The sequence below is a fragment of the Glycine max genome, chromosome 10 (genome assembly GCF_000004515.6).
Source record: "Glycine max cultivar Williams 82 chromosome 10, Glycine_max_v4.0, whole genome shotgun sequence".
Classification (NCBI taxonomy): Eukaryota; Viridiplantae; Streptophyta; class Magnoliopsida; order Fabales; family Fabaceae; genus Glycine; species Glycine max.
This window is the reverse complement of record NC_038246.2, coordinates 48,007,716-48,024,527: the sequence shown is the minus strand read 5'-3', so window position 1 is coordinate 48,024,527 and position 16,812 is coordinate 48,007,716. Positions and strand designations below refer to the sequence as shown.

At 30.9% G+C, this 16,812-nt stretch overlaps 1 protein-coding gene across 2 annotated transcripts; it reads left to right on the top strand.

Moving 5' to 3' along the window:
* The first annotated feature begins 3,258 nt into the window (after positions 1–3,258).
* Positions 3,259–9,197, top strand: LOC100787891 (homeobox-leucine zipper protein MERISTEM L1). Of its 2 annotated transcripts, none has more exons than XM_006589542.4 (12): positions 3,259–3,469; positions 3,981–4,298; positions 4,428–4,545; positions 5,628–5,816; positions 5,937–6,470; positions 6,890–6,991; positions 7,134–7,334; positions 7,456–7,630; positions 7,739–8,010; positions 8,139–8,234; positions 8,337–8,746; positions 8,924–9,197. In XM_006589542.4, exons 2-11 carry the CDS (start codon positions 4,027–4,029, stop codon positions 8,712–8,714), a joined length of 2,337 nt encoding a protein of 778 aa, XP_006589605.1. In that variant the 5' UTR covers positions 3,259–3,469; positions 3,981–4,026; the 3' UTR covers positions 8,715–8,746; positions 8,924–9,197. The 2 variants fall into 2 exon arrangements, with proteins under 2 accessions (XP_006589605.1, XP_006589608.1); XM_006589545.4 differs by having other exon boundaries at positions 3,262–3,469; positions 7,739–8,007.
* The last annotated feature ends 7,615 nt before the right edge of the window (positions 9,198–16,812 follow it).

Here is a 16,812-nt window from a genome sequence, read left to right as displayed (position 1 = left end):
AAAATAAAACAAAATTAATGATAGACGAAACAAGATATATGTATTTTTTTAAGGAGTTTGTTTCTAAAATTTAGTCACCCAAATTTATCATCACCAAATTTGATAATTAATTAAATTTTAGTAGTGATAAAAGACATCCAAAACTTATATATTCTTGCATTTAGAGAACCTCTCAAACAAATTTCCTCTATAGAACCACTTTTCGATACCTAACTATATTGCATGCCTAATATCATTTATCCTTTGTTGCGTTTAATATCACGTTGACAATATTTTAATGTTTTCCTTTTCTAACTATTACCCAATCCCCATACATATGTTGTGGGTTACGTGACCATCATGTGTAGAATTAGGGTTTGCATGTTAACTCAAATCCTCTTCGTGCAATGCGTGCCTCCCTATTGTCTCTATTTGAATTCTTCAACGTCAAAATACATTCCTTTGCCTTCTTTAATTTAAGTAATATCTGATTGCATGTCCATAGAGTTCGAAAAACTTACATAGTAGGTAAGTCCTTCATATTCAACATTAAGCAAATGATTTCAAAACCAAAGCCTTCCCCACCACCAACTAACTTAAGTTAATCCTCATGCACACCCTGATGAAGCTTCTTCTAACTAGTTTTTGTATGTGATTAGTCATTAGACATTATTTTGTGGAACTGTGAATTCTATTTATATAAATCATTTTGTAGATCACATTATTATTGTTTTTGAAGGATTATTAAATTTAAAAATAGCCCCTTTAGTTATTTTAGAATATCAATTGTTATTTGTTATATTTGTTGATTTTAAATCTAAAAATTAGGTAGGTACATAAAGAAATGAAGGATATTTTGATATTGGATAATCACTATCCAGAGACTGATTTAGAGACCAGTTTTTCAATCTTTATAATCAGTCACTTAGTTGGTATCTACACAATCTGTCACCAAATCAGTATCTACACAATCGATTACTAAATTGATTTCTGAAATAGTGTCTAAATCAGTCTTTAAAATTAGCAACCAAGAATTTAACTACATAATGAAATTCGATTCTAATTCAGTCTCTGAGTGGTTTAGTGACTGATTTTATCAATTTAGAGACCGATATTCTGGTCTCTAAACCCAATTTTTCCTTGTAGTGTTTAAGTGTTCCATGTAAGTTAATATGCTTAAATCTTTAAATAGATAATAAGTATATAATTTCAAAATACTATATTCATTTTAATGCAACAACGATATAGTAATTATTATAAGCATACTTATTATTATTATAATTTTTATACAATAAAAAAAAGCTTTGCGTAGGTTTTATAGGGATTAGCAGTCAGTCTTTCATATGAATGGTTGGATCTATTTTCTGCATTTAACAAAATAAATTCGTTTTCATTTATATATTTCATAATTTCTAATAAACATAATACATACAGGGTTGTGGTGGAACCCACTACCATCCTAATGAAAGAAAAGTTAAACAACTTAATTCAACAAAAGGAATATATGTGGGATGCTATGTAGTTTGAGTTTCAAAATAATTAATCATTGTTAAAACCATTATTTTTTTAGATAATAATTTTAAAAAAGATATAAATATATTTCTTTGGATAATTAATTGAATGAAATTATTTTATTGATATAATGTTTGAAAAAAAGTTATTGTACACGTAATTTTCTCGTTTTATAGAATATCTGTCTGCTACTTTTTCTTGTAAAGAACTATTATTACTTCTGTAATTTTTTAATATGCCTATTTAATTTTCTTAAAATTATTTTTATAGTTCTTTTTATAATTGTAATTTGGTGCAAATAATTCTATTGTATATAAATTTTAAAATAGTAGGGAAAAAGCTTATCATTCCCATTATATATATAGTACGAATAATATATGTTCTCAACCATCTTAAATTTTTATTTTTATTTAATGTTCAATCAATAACATATATACACATAATCTCATATAATGTTTGCCGATTTTTTTTGTAATATGTAGCATTTCTAAAATCATTAGACTAAATAGTAATAGACTAACAATATTAAAGAATTGTTATCTTATCATCCAATAACAAATTAACATGTATAATGATTTAGTTGCTTTTTATAATAACTATTAAAAAATTCAAACTTATTATCACAATTTTCAATTGATTGATATTTGTAGAATTTAAATTCAAATTATTTAAATTTTATATTAAATAATTAATGATTTTTTTATCTTCAATCTTTTAATATCGAACAAATTTTTAATAAAAAAAAAACTAGTATCATTAAATAAAAGAATTCATATATCTTTAATTATTTAATTTGAACAGTTATTATTGACTTTTTCAAATTTTACAAATAACCTGACTAAGAATAAGAAAAGACGTTTTCACAAAACAAACATGGTAAATGCAGACATCAGACCCGACACCCTGCAATGCAAATGCAGTAGTCTAGCGTTGAAGGTTAAGACAGATGAATTAAGAAACGAAGATTTTCAGTTCCCCACACCATACAATATACAAATACTAAAATTTGAACAAAGAAGATAACATATTCTCTCTCTCTATTTATGTCATTCGTCACTTCATTAATGCAGTTACACCCGTTCAATACGCTCAGCAATAACTTCACACCCTCTTCTCTCTTCTCTCTGTCGTCATCACCACTTCAAAGTATTTTATTTCTTTTTTGTCTCTTTTTGCCCCACCTCTTGGTTCCCCCACTTGAACCCTACCCTTATGGAGTACGTGGTTTTGGTCTTAGTTCCCCACCCATAAGTTTCTTTGGGTGTCCCACATAAACGGTTTCTGAGCTAGCTAGTTCCTTCATCAACCCTCAAGTATATATGCTTTTTTCTATTTCTTTTTTTCTTTTTCTAACGTATATTATTAGCTCAGCTTTTGACTTGAATATATTCAAGCCATGTTTCGGTTACTTTGAACTCAGAGAGGGATTTAGAGAGAGAAAGAGATGCACACACATCGATTTCACTTACTCAGTATGCGTTTCAACTTTCAATCCCCTTTTTCTCTCCTTCTCTTGTAACCACAGTCAAGCGTTCACAGTATTTCAAGTTGTCAACCCTTTTTCTATTTTGTCCTGTCTGAATTCTCATTTACTAATGTCTAAAAAATAATATAAATACTCTATTTTTTTTCTTCTGCATGTAAGAGAGAGATTACGGTTAAGCACAAAACAAAAAGACTTCAATGCCCACTTTGGAGCCTTAAAGAACCTTATTAACTCCGTTCATAGTTCTGGAACAGATCCAGAGAGTTTTTGATACCTACTCTCTCTCCCTCTTCTCGAGAGTAGTTTCAGCAGAATTTCAGGGCCAAATTAAAAACGCACTTAAAATTCAAAATATATAAAGAGGGGGCTAAGAGCACAGAACTTTGCTACAAGGAGAGTGAGAAAGGCTTTGATCAGCTTAGGGATTGTGAAAGTGGTAGTGGTCGGAAATAAAAATCTCCCTACCCATCATCCGAGGCTGATCAAAATCTGGTGAGCTCTCCCTCTCTCTTTAATTTCTTACTTTCTTTCTCTTAATTAAACACATGTAGTACAGTATGGTACGAACATTAAACTAACATTCTCATATACTATTTATAAAAGATTTTTGGTAAAGCTTTTTAATTTCTTCCTTGTTTATATACTCCATCATTATGTATATATATGGAACTTTTTTTCTTTTTCTCCATATCCTAATTTTACTAGGAGGTTGCTACTCCAATCAGTGGATTTTTTAACCTCAATTTTGCACAATAAAAGCTTCCAAATGAAACCCTTCTTGGCTTTTTTGTCAGAAAGGCTTTTGCAAAACAACTTGTTTTATTTTTGGCCATCCCGATATCTCTTTTGACTGCGAGACTAAGGCTGCATGGTGTGTTTTTCATTGTTAAAAATCAAAATAAAACATTTACTTGGTACTACCCTTTTGTATAAATTGCGTGACGCAGGTTGAGTGTTTAATTTTCACTTTTTTTTTTCATTAATTTCTTTTTCTTGCATGCAGATTGAAGAGTAAGAGCGTGGCTTTTGGAACACAAGGATTTGCTGCAATGTATAACAAAAGTCAGAACACAAAATTCGATTCTCAACAACAACAGCAGCAGCAACAACCGCAGCAGCAACAACCGCAGAATTTGATGGAGATGTCAACACAGAGGACATCCTCGGAAGGAAGGAACCGAGACGATCAGGAACCTGCTGCGGGAAACGAAGTCACCATGGAAGCTCCTCCTTCGGGTGACGAGGACCAAGATCCCGATGAGGGGTTCAAAAGGAGGCGCCACACCCGCCACACACTGCACCAAATTTCAGAGATGGAAGCGTAAGGGTCCATGTTCCGATTCACCTTTTTTTTTTATCTAATTAATAAAAAAAAGTTATATTTATTACTGTACTTGCTTAGTTTTCTTATAATTAATTAAATAATGGCTCTATGTTCTTGTCTTGTCAGTTTCTTCAAGGAGTGCCCTCACCCTGATGAGAAGCAAAGGAAAGCGCTTGGCCGCGAGCTCGGGTTGGTGCCTTTGCAAATCAAGTTTTGGTTTCAAAACAAGCGCACTCAAGTGAAGGTAAATTGAGGAGAAAAAGCCTCTATAACGTTCTTCCTCAAATAACACCTTAAGTTTGTATGCTTAAGGATGATTAATTACCTTTATCAGTTTCTTTTCCTGTTTTTCTAATTAAGAAAAAAATTATTTTTATGCCATATTTATTTTTCTTTGGTTTTTTTCCTACAATATTTATTATTTTATCTCTTTTTTTCCCAATCATATTCATTTATCATATACCTGCCCCCCCCCCCCCCCCCCCACCCCCCTCTCTCATTAAGAAAACAATACTTCAACAAATCGAGTAGACCTTACTCATTATCCAATTAAAAAACAATACTTCAACAAAAATAATATTTTTTATAAAGTATTTTGTTTTCTTTTTTATCTCTCTTATATCCATCCAATATCGGTAGACTGTTATTCACTGTTCAATTAAAAACAATAATTTAACAAAAAAATATTTTTTTAATAAAGTATTAATTTTTAATTAGAAAATAAAAAATGAGAAGGACCTAGATTATCTACAATCAATTTTTTTAAGCATCCAGTCAACAGATCAGAACCTTAACATAAAAGATTTAGACAACTCAGATTTCATCTTTCAGACATAAAACATGCATTAGACTATGAGTCATTCAATTTTTATTCAAGGATTTTAATTTAATGACTGACTGATACTGAATTTGATGAATGGACCAAATTCATTTCCTGACAGAAACAAGAATTAAAGAAGAGAAGCAAAGAAAATGCTAAATATACAGTTACTTTGTGCATACAAAAACATACACTCTGTTATCTTATTTTTACTTAATTATTTTATTTTTGTTTTGTTTTTTCATCACATCATTTTTTTCTCTTTAATTCTTTTTTGTTTGTTTCTCTCTTCTTTTCATTCTAATAACCTCATTTTGAAGTGAGCATTTATCAATGGAGAAATAATTTCAATCCATCTCCTAGATATGTCACTAGCACCACTCTAACCAGTATTAATTATTCTCACTACCATTTTTTTCACTTAAAAAAAAAGATTGAAGTATACTTGGCTTGTCTTAAATATATCGTAATCGAATACTAATGATATTATTTGATCATTTATACAGTCTCAACAAGAGAGATACGAAAACAACCTTCTGAGGGTTGAGAATGACAAGCTTCGAGCAGAGAACAGTAGGTACAGGAATGCACTATCGAATACTTCATGCCCTAACTGTGGAGCCCCTACTACTCTTGGAGAAATGTCCTTTGACGAGCAGCAGTTGAGGATGGAGAATGCGCGACAAAAAGAGGAGGTAAACCACTACCCACAAAACATGTTTGTTTTTTCCTCTTTCAGTTTTGGCCGGTTGAACGAACTAATTAATGAACCTCTCTTCATTTCCATATTTTTGTTTTTACTTTTTATATTTCAGATTGATAGCATGTCAGGACTTGCAGCCAAGTATGCAGCTGGAAAATCTGCGAGCAATTCGTACTATAACATGCCATCTAATCAAAACCAGATGCCTTCGCGCTCGCTTGACCTGGGAGTTGTTAACAACAACAGCAGCATCAACAACAACAACAGCAGCATCAACAACAGCAACAACAAGAACAACAACAACAACAACTATATTGTACAAGCGCAACCTGTAGCCATGGTTGGGGAAATGTATGGTGGAAATGACCCTCTTAGGGAACTCCCACTTCTTTCTAGTTTTGACAAAGATTTAATTTCGGAGATTGGTCTCGTGGCAGTAGAGGAAATCAATCAGTTGACTCTGTCTGCAGATCCTTTGTGGGTCCCAGGCAATTACGGAAGTGAAGTTATAAATGAAGATGAATACCTGAGGCATTTCCCTAGGGGAATAGGTCCAACACTCTTGGGCGCAAGAACCGAATCATCTCGGCAAACCGCTATAGTAATGATGCATCATATGAAACTCGTTGAGATGCTTATGGATGTGGTGAGTATTACTCTTCCCAACTTTGTTTTCATCATGTTATTTATTGCTGCTATGTTTTTCACTATCCTTCTTTGTATATTCATTTTTCTGGAAGGTAAGGCATTATTGTAATATATAGGTAAAATATGTATACAATATATGTTTTTAAAAATTAAGATTTGAATATGATAGTGTGTAGATTAAATAAAATTTAATTCTTTTACATTTAAATAATTTTATTTTTTAATTTCTTTTAATTAATTTTTAATGAAATTAATATTTATTGTATTATTGTTAGCCTTTAGCTTTTTTATAACGTGTTTTTACAAAATATGTAATTATTGTTAAAATAAAGATGTTAGGTTTCGACAAATTTCAGAATCATATATATTAACCAGCTGGTTGACTGACTTTGAGGCTGTTATAATGATGATTTTCAGAATCAATGGTCAAATATGTTTTGCGGCATCGTTTCAAGGGCAGTGACACACGAAGTGCTGTCAATTGGAGACCATGCAAGATACGATGGAGCCTACCAAGTGGTACGCAAAGTTTAATTTATTAATTTTGTCTTAAATTCCTAATTCTAATCAAGCTCGTGAGAATTGATTAAAGTAAAGAAAAGAATAAATAAAATTAATATGATATCTATCTAACAAATTAGGATTGAATTTGGTGTTTCAGATGTCAGCTGAGTTTCAGGTTCCTTCACCCCTTGTTCCTACTCGCGACAACTATTTCATCAGGTTCAGTAAGAAGCACGCAGGACAATCATGGGCGGTGGTTGATATTTCAATGGATCATCTGCGACCTGGTGCAGTCACAAGAACCCGAAGACGACCCTCTGGTTGCATAATTCAAGAATTGCCAAATGGTTACTCAAAGGTCGATCATATTTCAATTACCTATATCAACTTCATTCCACAATAATGGGTGTACATGATTAATTACTTCGCCATTGAGAAAACTTTATTTAATTTAACAATTAATCAATTGTTTTCTTCAGGTCATATGGGTTGAACATGTCGAAGTTGACGACATCGAGGTGCATAATCTTTACAAAAATTTGGTTAACTCTACCCTTGCGTTTGGAGCTAAACGTTGGATTGCAGCAATAGAAAGAACATGCGAACATCTTGCTAGGGCAATGGCCACCAACATACCCCAAGGGGCACTTTGTGGTATATATATGTGACATCTCATCATCTTACTTCAATTCTTTTTTTTTTCTTTCATTTTTAAGAATATTGTGTTAATTAAAAGGTTATGAATCCTTATTCTGTATGCAGTGATAACAAGTCACGAGGGTCGGAAAAGTATGATGAAGCTGGCCGAAAGAATGGTATTGAGCTTTTCTACTGGTGTGGGTGCTTCCACTGCAAACGCTTGGACACCACTACCACTTGATCTTGAAAATGTTAGGGTCATGACCAGAAAGAGCGTGGATGATCCAGGCAGACCTTCCGGTATAGTGCTCAGTGCTGCAACTTCTCTCTGGCTCCCAGTTCCTGCAAGGAGAGTTTTTGACTTTCTCAGATCCGAAAACACTAGAAATCAGGTAGTAACGTATCAGATTTCAATGCTTCTCACACTCTATTCATAGTACAATATGTATTTATTACTATTTATTGCTAGCAATATTTCTCATCTAATTCATATTTTTTTGTAAACATCTTGTTGAATTTATAGTGGGATATTCTGTCGAGCGGGGCTCAAGTGAACGAGCTTGCACATATTGCTAAAGGGAGAGACCATGGAAATTCTGTCTCTCTTCTTCGAGTGAATGTAAGTTGATTGCTTTAGCATGCTAATAAAAGTACACTTTAACTAAACATCTCATTAGTTATAAATATGTCTAACATGCTGTTTGGTCAATGCAATTTGTAGACTCAGAATGTGGCCCAGAACAATATGCTGATACTTCAAGAGAGTTGCATTGATGCTACAGGCTCATTTGTGGTTTATGCTCCTATTGATTTAGCTTCCATGAATCTTGTGTTGGGTGGTGGTAATCCGGATTACGTGGCCCTGCTCCCTTCGGGCTTTGCTGTTCTTCCTGATGGGCCTGCATTGAACGTAGTGCCCGGGCCCGTATGTGAGGTTGTTGGATCTGGACGAGGTTGTCTTCTTACGGTTGCATTTCAGATACTGGTGGATTCTACACCAACGGCAAAACTCTCTGTTGGTTCAGTGACAACCGTTAACAATTTGATAAAGAGAACCGTGGAAAGGATCAAAGATTCAGTCACGCTTGACGGCGCCTAAGTGCTAATTAAGCTCTCTCTCTCTCAATAATAGTAAGCAAATTGATGTAATGAACCCTTCTTTACTAAATTCAATTATAACTAATTTGCATGTTCATGTTCATTTGCTTGAAGTTTAATTAACGATTTAAAATGTTGAAAAAATATGTAAAAAAATACATAATAAATTATTTCAGTCACTAATTTTGATTTTTCTTGTACCACATGCAGAAATAACAAAGAGAAGGATGAAAGATGAGCAAGGAAGGTGGTTCAAACTTTAGTGTTCAGAAGAAGGGAAACAAGTCAATTAACGCACCTTAGAGAGTGTCCTATATGTAATGTTAGAATTTCTTAGGCACCGAAAAGTAGCTAGAAAAGTACTTCATCATCTAGCTAGGGAGGATGTTAGGTTCGGGCATTGACTTTCTCTAAATGAAGGCGAAAGTAGTTCCATCTCACCTTGTATTAGCTATAGATATAATAATAACTCTGGATTTCTCTTGATCTATCTCAATTTTTGCACAGACCTTTTATTATTGTGCAGAAAACTTGGAGAAACTTTCTTTAAGTGCTTTCTAATGTTGACTTCTAGACTTGTACTAATTTCTTCTTCTTTTAATGTTCCTTGTGTGCTTGAGAAAATCGTTACAATTAACCATATATAATTTCACATATAGCTTCGTTTTATGAGTTTGAGCGAACTCACCTAAATCTGTATCTGTTAAACTCAATGAAGATATTTGTATAACTTTATTTTTCCCGTTAAAACTAATAACTACTAGTATTGTCCAATTGATAATATCTTTTATTACCTGTACTATGTACTGAAAAAAATTGGTGTAATTGTTGCTCGGGAGTTATGGTTTTCGAAAATGAGCTCTTTAAACTAGCTTGCTTATAGATAAGTTAAATATGGAATTCATCTTTATGCTCAATAGTTTTAATCCACTCTTTGGTGTATTTGGAAAGATAGGAATTAATGGCCATTCTTTTGTTAGGAGAAGGTTTGAGACGACCTCTTTTGTGCTTGTCATATTTCAATTTGTTAAGATTGTCGAATCTGTGTTCAACTTGAAGTCGATCACCTAATTGCGACTTCATCTATAAACGTTATTCAAAGTTCCATAATTTCAAAGCTTGTCATAGATTCCACAATCTTAACAAATTGTGTTCTTCATGATGTTCTCTTATATTCCAATAATTCAATGATATCCTCTTTCATTCTCACGTAAATAACAAAATAAAATTGTCGACTAAGTAAGAGAGCAACAATAAAATAAGAATATAATTAAATGAACATATATTCTTTCTTTCAAATTAAGGATATTAATGTTTTTTTGTGTGCTGAATTTAATGTTTTCTTGATTATTATGCAGAACCTTATAATCAATGACTGTAACTTGAAAGGGAAATTATATTTGTATAATATTTGTATATAATTTTTTATACAACAAACAAAAAAATGGAAAGAAAAGAAGAAGGAATAAGATGGTTGATGAAATGGAGAAACAAAGAGAAAAAAATAGTACTAGTGTTTAAAAAGTTATATAAGAAAATGTTGTATGGATTATATAATTTATTTTAAAATGAAAGTGTATAATTTCGTTTTTTGAGAGTATCATTAAATGAAATAGGACTGTACCATATAAACACTCCCTTGTTGGACAACTATAATTTTAAGCATAAGTGATAATATATATATATATATATATATATATATATTTGAAACCAATCTTTGGACTGGGTGACACCAATCAATGTAACAAAGAATATTAGGCAAAGAAATCATCCTTAGTTTGGGTGGTGTTGCGGTTAAAAAAAAGAAAAAAAGTTGGGTGGTGTTTATATTCATGAGGCGTGGCCTACCACTGCAAGAAAAGATTCAATGCCAAGATCGATACACAAATTAATGTAGCTCCTGCTACTGTCCAATTTTTTTGTTCAAACTTAACATATTTATGAAATGTTATACCGCTGGTATTGGAAAAGCTATCAGTGAATTAAGAATCTAATGAAACAGCCAATTGGTCCAGTTAAGAATCTGCTTCAGTAAATACTTTTGTAGAAGAATTTCTTAGACCATGAGACTGGTCCCTAGTTCTAGTAAGTCTCCAATACTCAACTTATCTAAACTTAAAAAAAATAATTAAAAAGAAGTTTTTTTTTTCAATCTCTAAGTGTTGGAAACGGCATGGTAATTTATTTTTTTTGCATTTCTCAAAAATATTTATTACAGAAAGCAATTTTACTCAATACAGTAGTCCAGTATTAGATATGAATCCCTTTTACAGAATGAATTATCATGTGTAAGAAACTAACCTCTTTTACTAAAATGAATTACATATTTCGGTAATTTTCCACAACTTGCTATAGTCTATATATGTTGTTGATTAAGTGTTGGCGTGTTTTGGAAACACGGATAATATTGCAGGGCTGGCTTTTTCTTCCTTTAACGGCAAGTTGTGGGAAGTATGTAGGACTAAGGACAGATAATAGCGTTGGTTCTGTGAATAGAGGTGACCCCGAATTACTATAATTGGAAAAAGGACAAATGGTTGTGGTCCGAAATATATTGCATCTTTGAAGCTATTCATGGTTTTTTGGAGAAACTTTTTTTCGTAGAAACTGATTCAGTCAGAAGATTCAATATCTATGTAGTACTAGGAAGTGCGGATGCATGGAAGTAAACAAAGTGAGACAACAGGAAAGAAGAGGAAATAAGGGAAAAGTTTGATGGGCATTCTAAATTAATCCATTCAACAATTAGAGAGAAATATAAAGAATAAAGAAAAATGTAAACGAAATACGTGATATAAAGTGATAATAATAATAAAAAAAAGAGTTGGAGAAAAATAATATAATATATGATGATAGGGTTTGTTTTTTCACCGTGACAATTATATGGTGTATCCATCGATAATTTTATTAATAATTAAATTTTATCATTAAAAAAATCTAATTTATCATATTTAATGGAGTTTTTTCTTTCAGTCATATTTTTCTTTTTTAAAAAGACCAAAGAACTTGTTGATGGTGATAAATTATTTGACATACAAAGAGATTTATATATTATTGCTAAAAAAAATCAAAATAATAACTTCATACTTTTTTTAAAAAAAAATTCTCCTCTCATTTCAATCAAATTAAACAACTTGATTGTTTTATTTTCAACCATTTCTTATCAAACAACTTAACATTTTATTTTTTTTAAATTATTCATTTTTTATTTTCATGTAATTTATTAATTATCTCCTCATAATCAAATAGAGCGTAATAATGATCACATTTTCAAGGATAAAGACCAGGATATGAGTACACTTACGAAAAATATATGAAAATTAAGTCATTGCATTGGATTACAACTTATCAGTGAAGGTTTACATTCACCGTTTCTCTTATTGGTTTTCCAACCTTACTGGTTACTTGTGTATTAAAAATAGTGGCTTGTGTATTAATGGCATCGATTAAAAGTTCTATGACATCTTGGTGTAGTCAATTCTTTCAACATTAGGATTGCAACAAATAAGGTGGTTGTCTATCCAATTCGTAGCTAGTGTTGCTATGTTAATTAGTGTCATTACGACCTGTGTTGATTAGATGATAATTGGCAAGATAGTTCCAAACAGTGTGATCTTTGTTCAGTATCTTAAGTTTTTTATTTGCTTCTGGACGTCATTCATCACGATCGAGAAGCACACTTCAATTGGATTGATTTTGTGGTTTAAATGGGTTGGCTTTTAATTTACTCTCTCTTGCTATTGATGAATTTTGGTGGATGAGTGTATTTGTCAGGGCGGACTTAAAGGTAAAGCTAAATACAATTCAAATAATAAACTCATCATAATATTTATGTGCTATAAGTTTTTATAAAACAAATATATATATATATATATATATATATATATATATATATATAAACAAAAATATTCAACATATAACTAATTCATTCAACATCATAATATTCTTAAAATTTATTTTGAGTTTCACTTATTATTGTACCCACCTTAATATTTGGGTGGGACATTATATTGCTAAGTGAGCATTTTTACTCTCATTCAATTAGCTTTTATTTAAAATGTACATTTCTTCTTGTTTTTAATTTATTCAAACTAATAATTTTGTTACATTATACAAATTCATTATAAGAGGGACAATATATATATATATATATATATATATGTGTGTGTGTGTGTGTGTGTGTGTGTAAAAGTCGAGTCTAAATGGCTAATGAGATCATTATTTTGCAAAATATACTTAACCAGATCAATTTTAACCTTACCCATTTCTTTCTGTATCATATAATTCAGAGTTATGTGAATATTACATTGAGTACTTCCGAAAGATCATAAATCTACGTTGATTGAATAATGATTATATAATAGAAGAAATTAATCTCTTACAACCTAATAAACTAAAATTTGAATTTTGATCGAAAGAAATATATATTTACATTTAGTATAATATTATTCTCCAACATTTTCTCAAATATGATTAGCTCATAAAAAGGATGCATGAGAATAATTATGAGATTAATATATATATATATCTTTATATATATTAGTGAACAGTTAGTTTTTAATTATATTTCATAATCCCAAATATAGTAAAAGAAATATAAGTTTACTGGATGAAATATAATGAATGTAATATACTTTGTGTAAGTTTCAATACGTTCCATGTCATTGTATCTTGTTGGGATACTGAGGTGAGGTCGTCCTTAATTTAAGGGAACAGCGCCTCTGCTATATATATACACTATTGATTTTCATGATCAGTGTTATAGGGGTACGGGCTATTTGCACCACAAGCTAGGTACGTGTTCGATTCGACCCCTTTTATATCTCTGCACAATTTGCAATGATATCAGATTTTCATTGTACCACAGCCACCAAAACAAATCAACTTGACGATGGTCATCATGATTAACGAAGGGCATGCAGCCCCGGCTCCAATCTTAGTAGTTAGCTGTATTAATTACTCGTGGAAGAAGAAAGTTTCGCGCGTAATATTTTATGGCACTAACTAGAGGAGAAAGGAAAAGAAAAACAGTTTTAATTTTCTGAAACATTCTTTTTCGTTACACTCATCAATTGTATTTGTATTTAATTAGCATCTTCCATATTCTCTCTTTTTCCTTTATCTTTCTGTATATCTCTTTCCTTAATTCCTCTACTTATTTCACTCACACCTTTTAAGGGAGTGCAAGATAGATAATAAACATATCATGCATAGAAATAAAAGAATGCATCAATCGTACGTACCTGCTGCAAGGATCAATGATGGAAAGAATTAATAGCTAGCAAGGTTAAAAATTAATATGGTTGGCCTGCTTTGCTAGCTTGCAGCAGCTTCTCCTTCATGCTGAATTAAATGTGCAGAATGCAGAAATCGTTGGTCGATGGGATACTATTAAATTAAATTTAGCAGAGAGAGGAACATGTGTCCACTGAAAATGATTATGATATGTATGTTTTGGCTTTCTTGGGCTTTCCCGAAGAATGAAAGACATTATAAGGTGCTCCACTCACCTACCAACATAAAAGAAGGAGGTAAATCCTAAATTAGTAGTGATATATGAATATTCTTTTATTTTATTTTCTTTTTCTATCATATAATAATTATCCTATAGTATTTATATTTTTTTCTCTTTAAGTGTCTAATAACATTTGGTATGTTTATTTATTCTTTTTTTCATAGAGAAAAGAAGATATATATATATATATATATATATATATATATATTAGAAAGAAAAAATTATAAATATAATATTTGAAGAGAAAAATTATGTTTATATATTAATATTGAAGAGAAAGATTATCAGTAGTAATTCGTAAAATATGTAATTTTCAGTTATATTAAATAATTTTTAAATTTAACTAAGTATTAAAGTATTTGTTAAAGATTAAAACAGAAAATATTAAATAAACTAAGAGTAAAAAACAACTTATATATACTATAGGTTAAATTTGGCACATATATTTTTAGGGTTTAGAATAGTGGAGAAAACAATATAATAGAGTTGTCATATTCAATTGTGCCAGAGAATAGTTAATGAAGGAGGCACTATATGTGGTCATTATGCAATGATTTTTTGGCGAGGCAGCATGATACTCTCTTTTCTAAATAAAAAAAAAAAAATCGATTCTGCATTCACGAATTGGTTCAAAACCAATTTAGCTATACCTAAACCGGTTTACAACTTATTCATGAAAATTTGAATTGGTTTAATAAAAATAATATGATTTTGGTTAATAAACTTATCCAAAAAAAAGTAGTTCATCACTTTGGTTTGGTTTGTTTTTTGTAAATCAAACCATTCGTACTGCGTTGAATGAGCTTTTTGTAGTATTATTTATATTTTATAAATCATATATTAACTATGTTTCTAAAAAAATGTAGACAAAGGTCTAATAGCATGTGAGATGGGAAGTTTCATCTAGGTCATGCAATGCATGAATAACAAGATGAATTAAGATCTTCAAGAAGCTGACTAACAACAGCAAGCTCATCAGCATTGCATGAATTAAGGAGTATTATGTATTTCTAATACTATATAGGATGGGATATGATACGTGCAATTGAGAATGAGAAACAAAAGCCTGGTAAACTTGGGTCAGTACTCAGTAACAGTAGTGTTGACAGAGGACATGTTGGCGTGTGTTTCAATGTTCATAGAAGAAAAGAGAAATAAAAGTTATTTTAATGCACCAGATAAGAATGTGTATAATCAAACCATTACAATTATGTAATGCAGATAATAAAAAATTACAATTATGTATACAAAATGATATATCTAAATATGTATGAAAAATATTAATTTAAAAATATATAAAAAATTAAATATATATATATATATATATATATATATATATATATATATATATGATAAGACCAAATGATTTTTTTTAAAAAAAATAATGCTATATTAACACTTCTTTATTCTAAAATTTTGTTTAACATTTACTTTTTTATCTCTTTCTTTTATCATATTCATCATTGATTTTATCAATTTAATAAAAACAAATTTCTAAAGATTTGACATTGTCTTTGGCATGTCCACCCGCATGAGTCATACAATTTAAATAAATTATTAAAAATAATTACTCCTGCATTTTCGAAAGGATATGAAGCAGTGGCAGATGTAAAGAGAGAATGTATGAGAAGGTACACTCTACGTGAAGCACAATAATTTGACAGGTGGTCCTAAAGTTTTGGGCAGTAAATGTAAAGTGTTAATAATAAATCTCTAGTAGATGGAATCAAACTCTCTCAAAATCCAAGATACAACATTTTAGAAGAAGCTTCTCCTACTACCGTAAATGTAATCGAGTCTAAGAATGAGAAAGTACAGTATTAAAAAAAAATCTTTAAGAATATAGTTCTTATACTATGATTAAAGTGATCATTATTTGCCTGTCATATATATAATTGTTCCACTCAGTGTTGTAAGATTCGGCTTGAACTAATTGTTTGAACAGGAATCTAGTTATTTGATCGATCCGAATATCTTTATAGATTAGTCATGTATTCAACTCGGTACGGATCGATCAAAATGATTCAGTTGGATTTTGAAAGGAAGAAAATGATGACTCAAGCACAAGCTAACCAACCAAGTCAAACACATTTAAAGAAAATGACAAAAAAAAAAATAGAAGAAGAAAAGGAGATTCTTAGGGCATTAGGTGGAGTAGTAAAACAGAATAATAGATGAAAAAACAAGCAATGAGGTTATATGAGTGGTCTATCCAGAACAAAGAAACAAGCAAGGAGTTGCACCCAGCTTGAATAGGCATTACTGTCTCTTAGTCTTCTTTGAGATAACGAAGAATTAAATTATAGGTTATTTCTTCTCAAGATCTTCCAATTTGATGTAGCATCAAGATATAATCACTATCGCCTTTGCCATTACTTGCTTTGATAATCAAGATTGCATATATCTCGCTTTTTTCTTCTCATGAACTTGTACTATGCTCCCAACGACTTGTAAGTGATTGACGCTACTTTTCTTTACTCCGTTCTTCATGTTATGTTTGGTCTTCGGTCTTTGTTAATGAAGAGCAATTGTACAAATAGACTACAGAAGAAACTACTTCAACCCTGCATCCTTTTTTACTTTA

What these genes read in the sequence shown, in the direction of transcription:
- LOC100787891 (XM_006589542.4), top strand. Translation starts at nt 4,027, where the DNA reads ATGTATAACAAAAGTCAGAACACAAAATTCGATTCTCAACAACAACAG. An exon ending in TTGAGATGCTTATGGATGTG is followed by an intron (nt 6,471 to 6,889) that starts GTGAGTATTACT and finishes GATGATTTTCAG; the next exon opens with AATCAATGGTCAAATATGTT. An exon ending in AAAACACTAGAAATCAGGTA is followed by an intron (nt 8,011 to 8,138) that starts GTAACGTATCAG and finishes TTGAATTTATAG; the next exon opens with TGGGATATTCTGTCGAGCGG.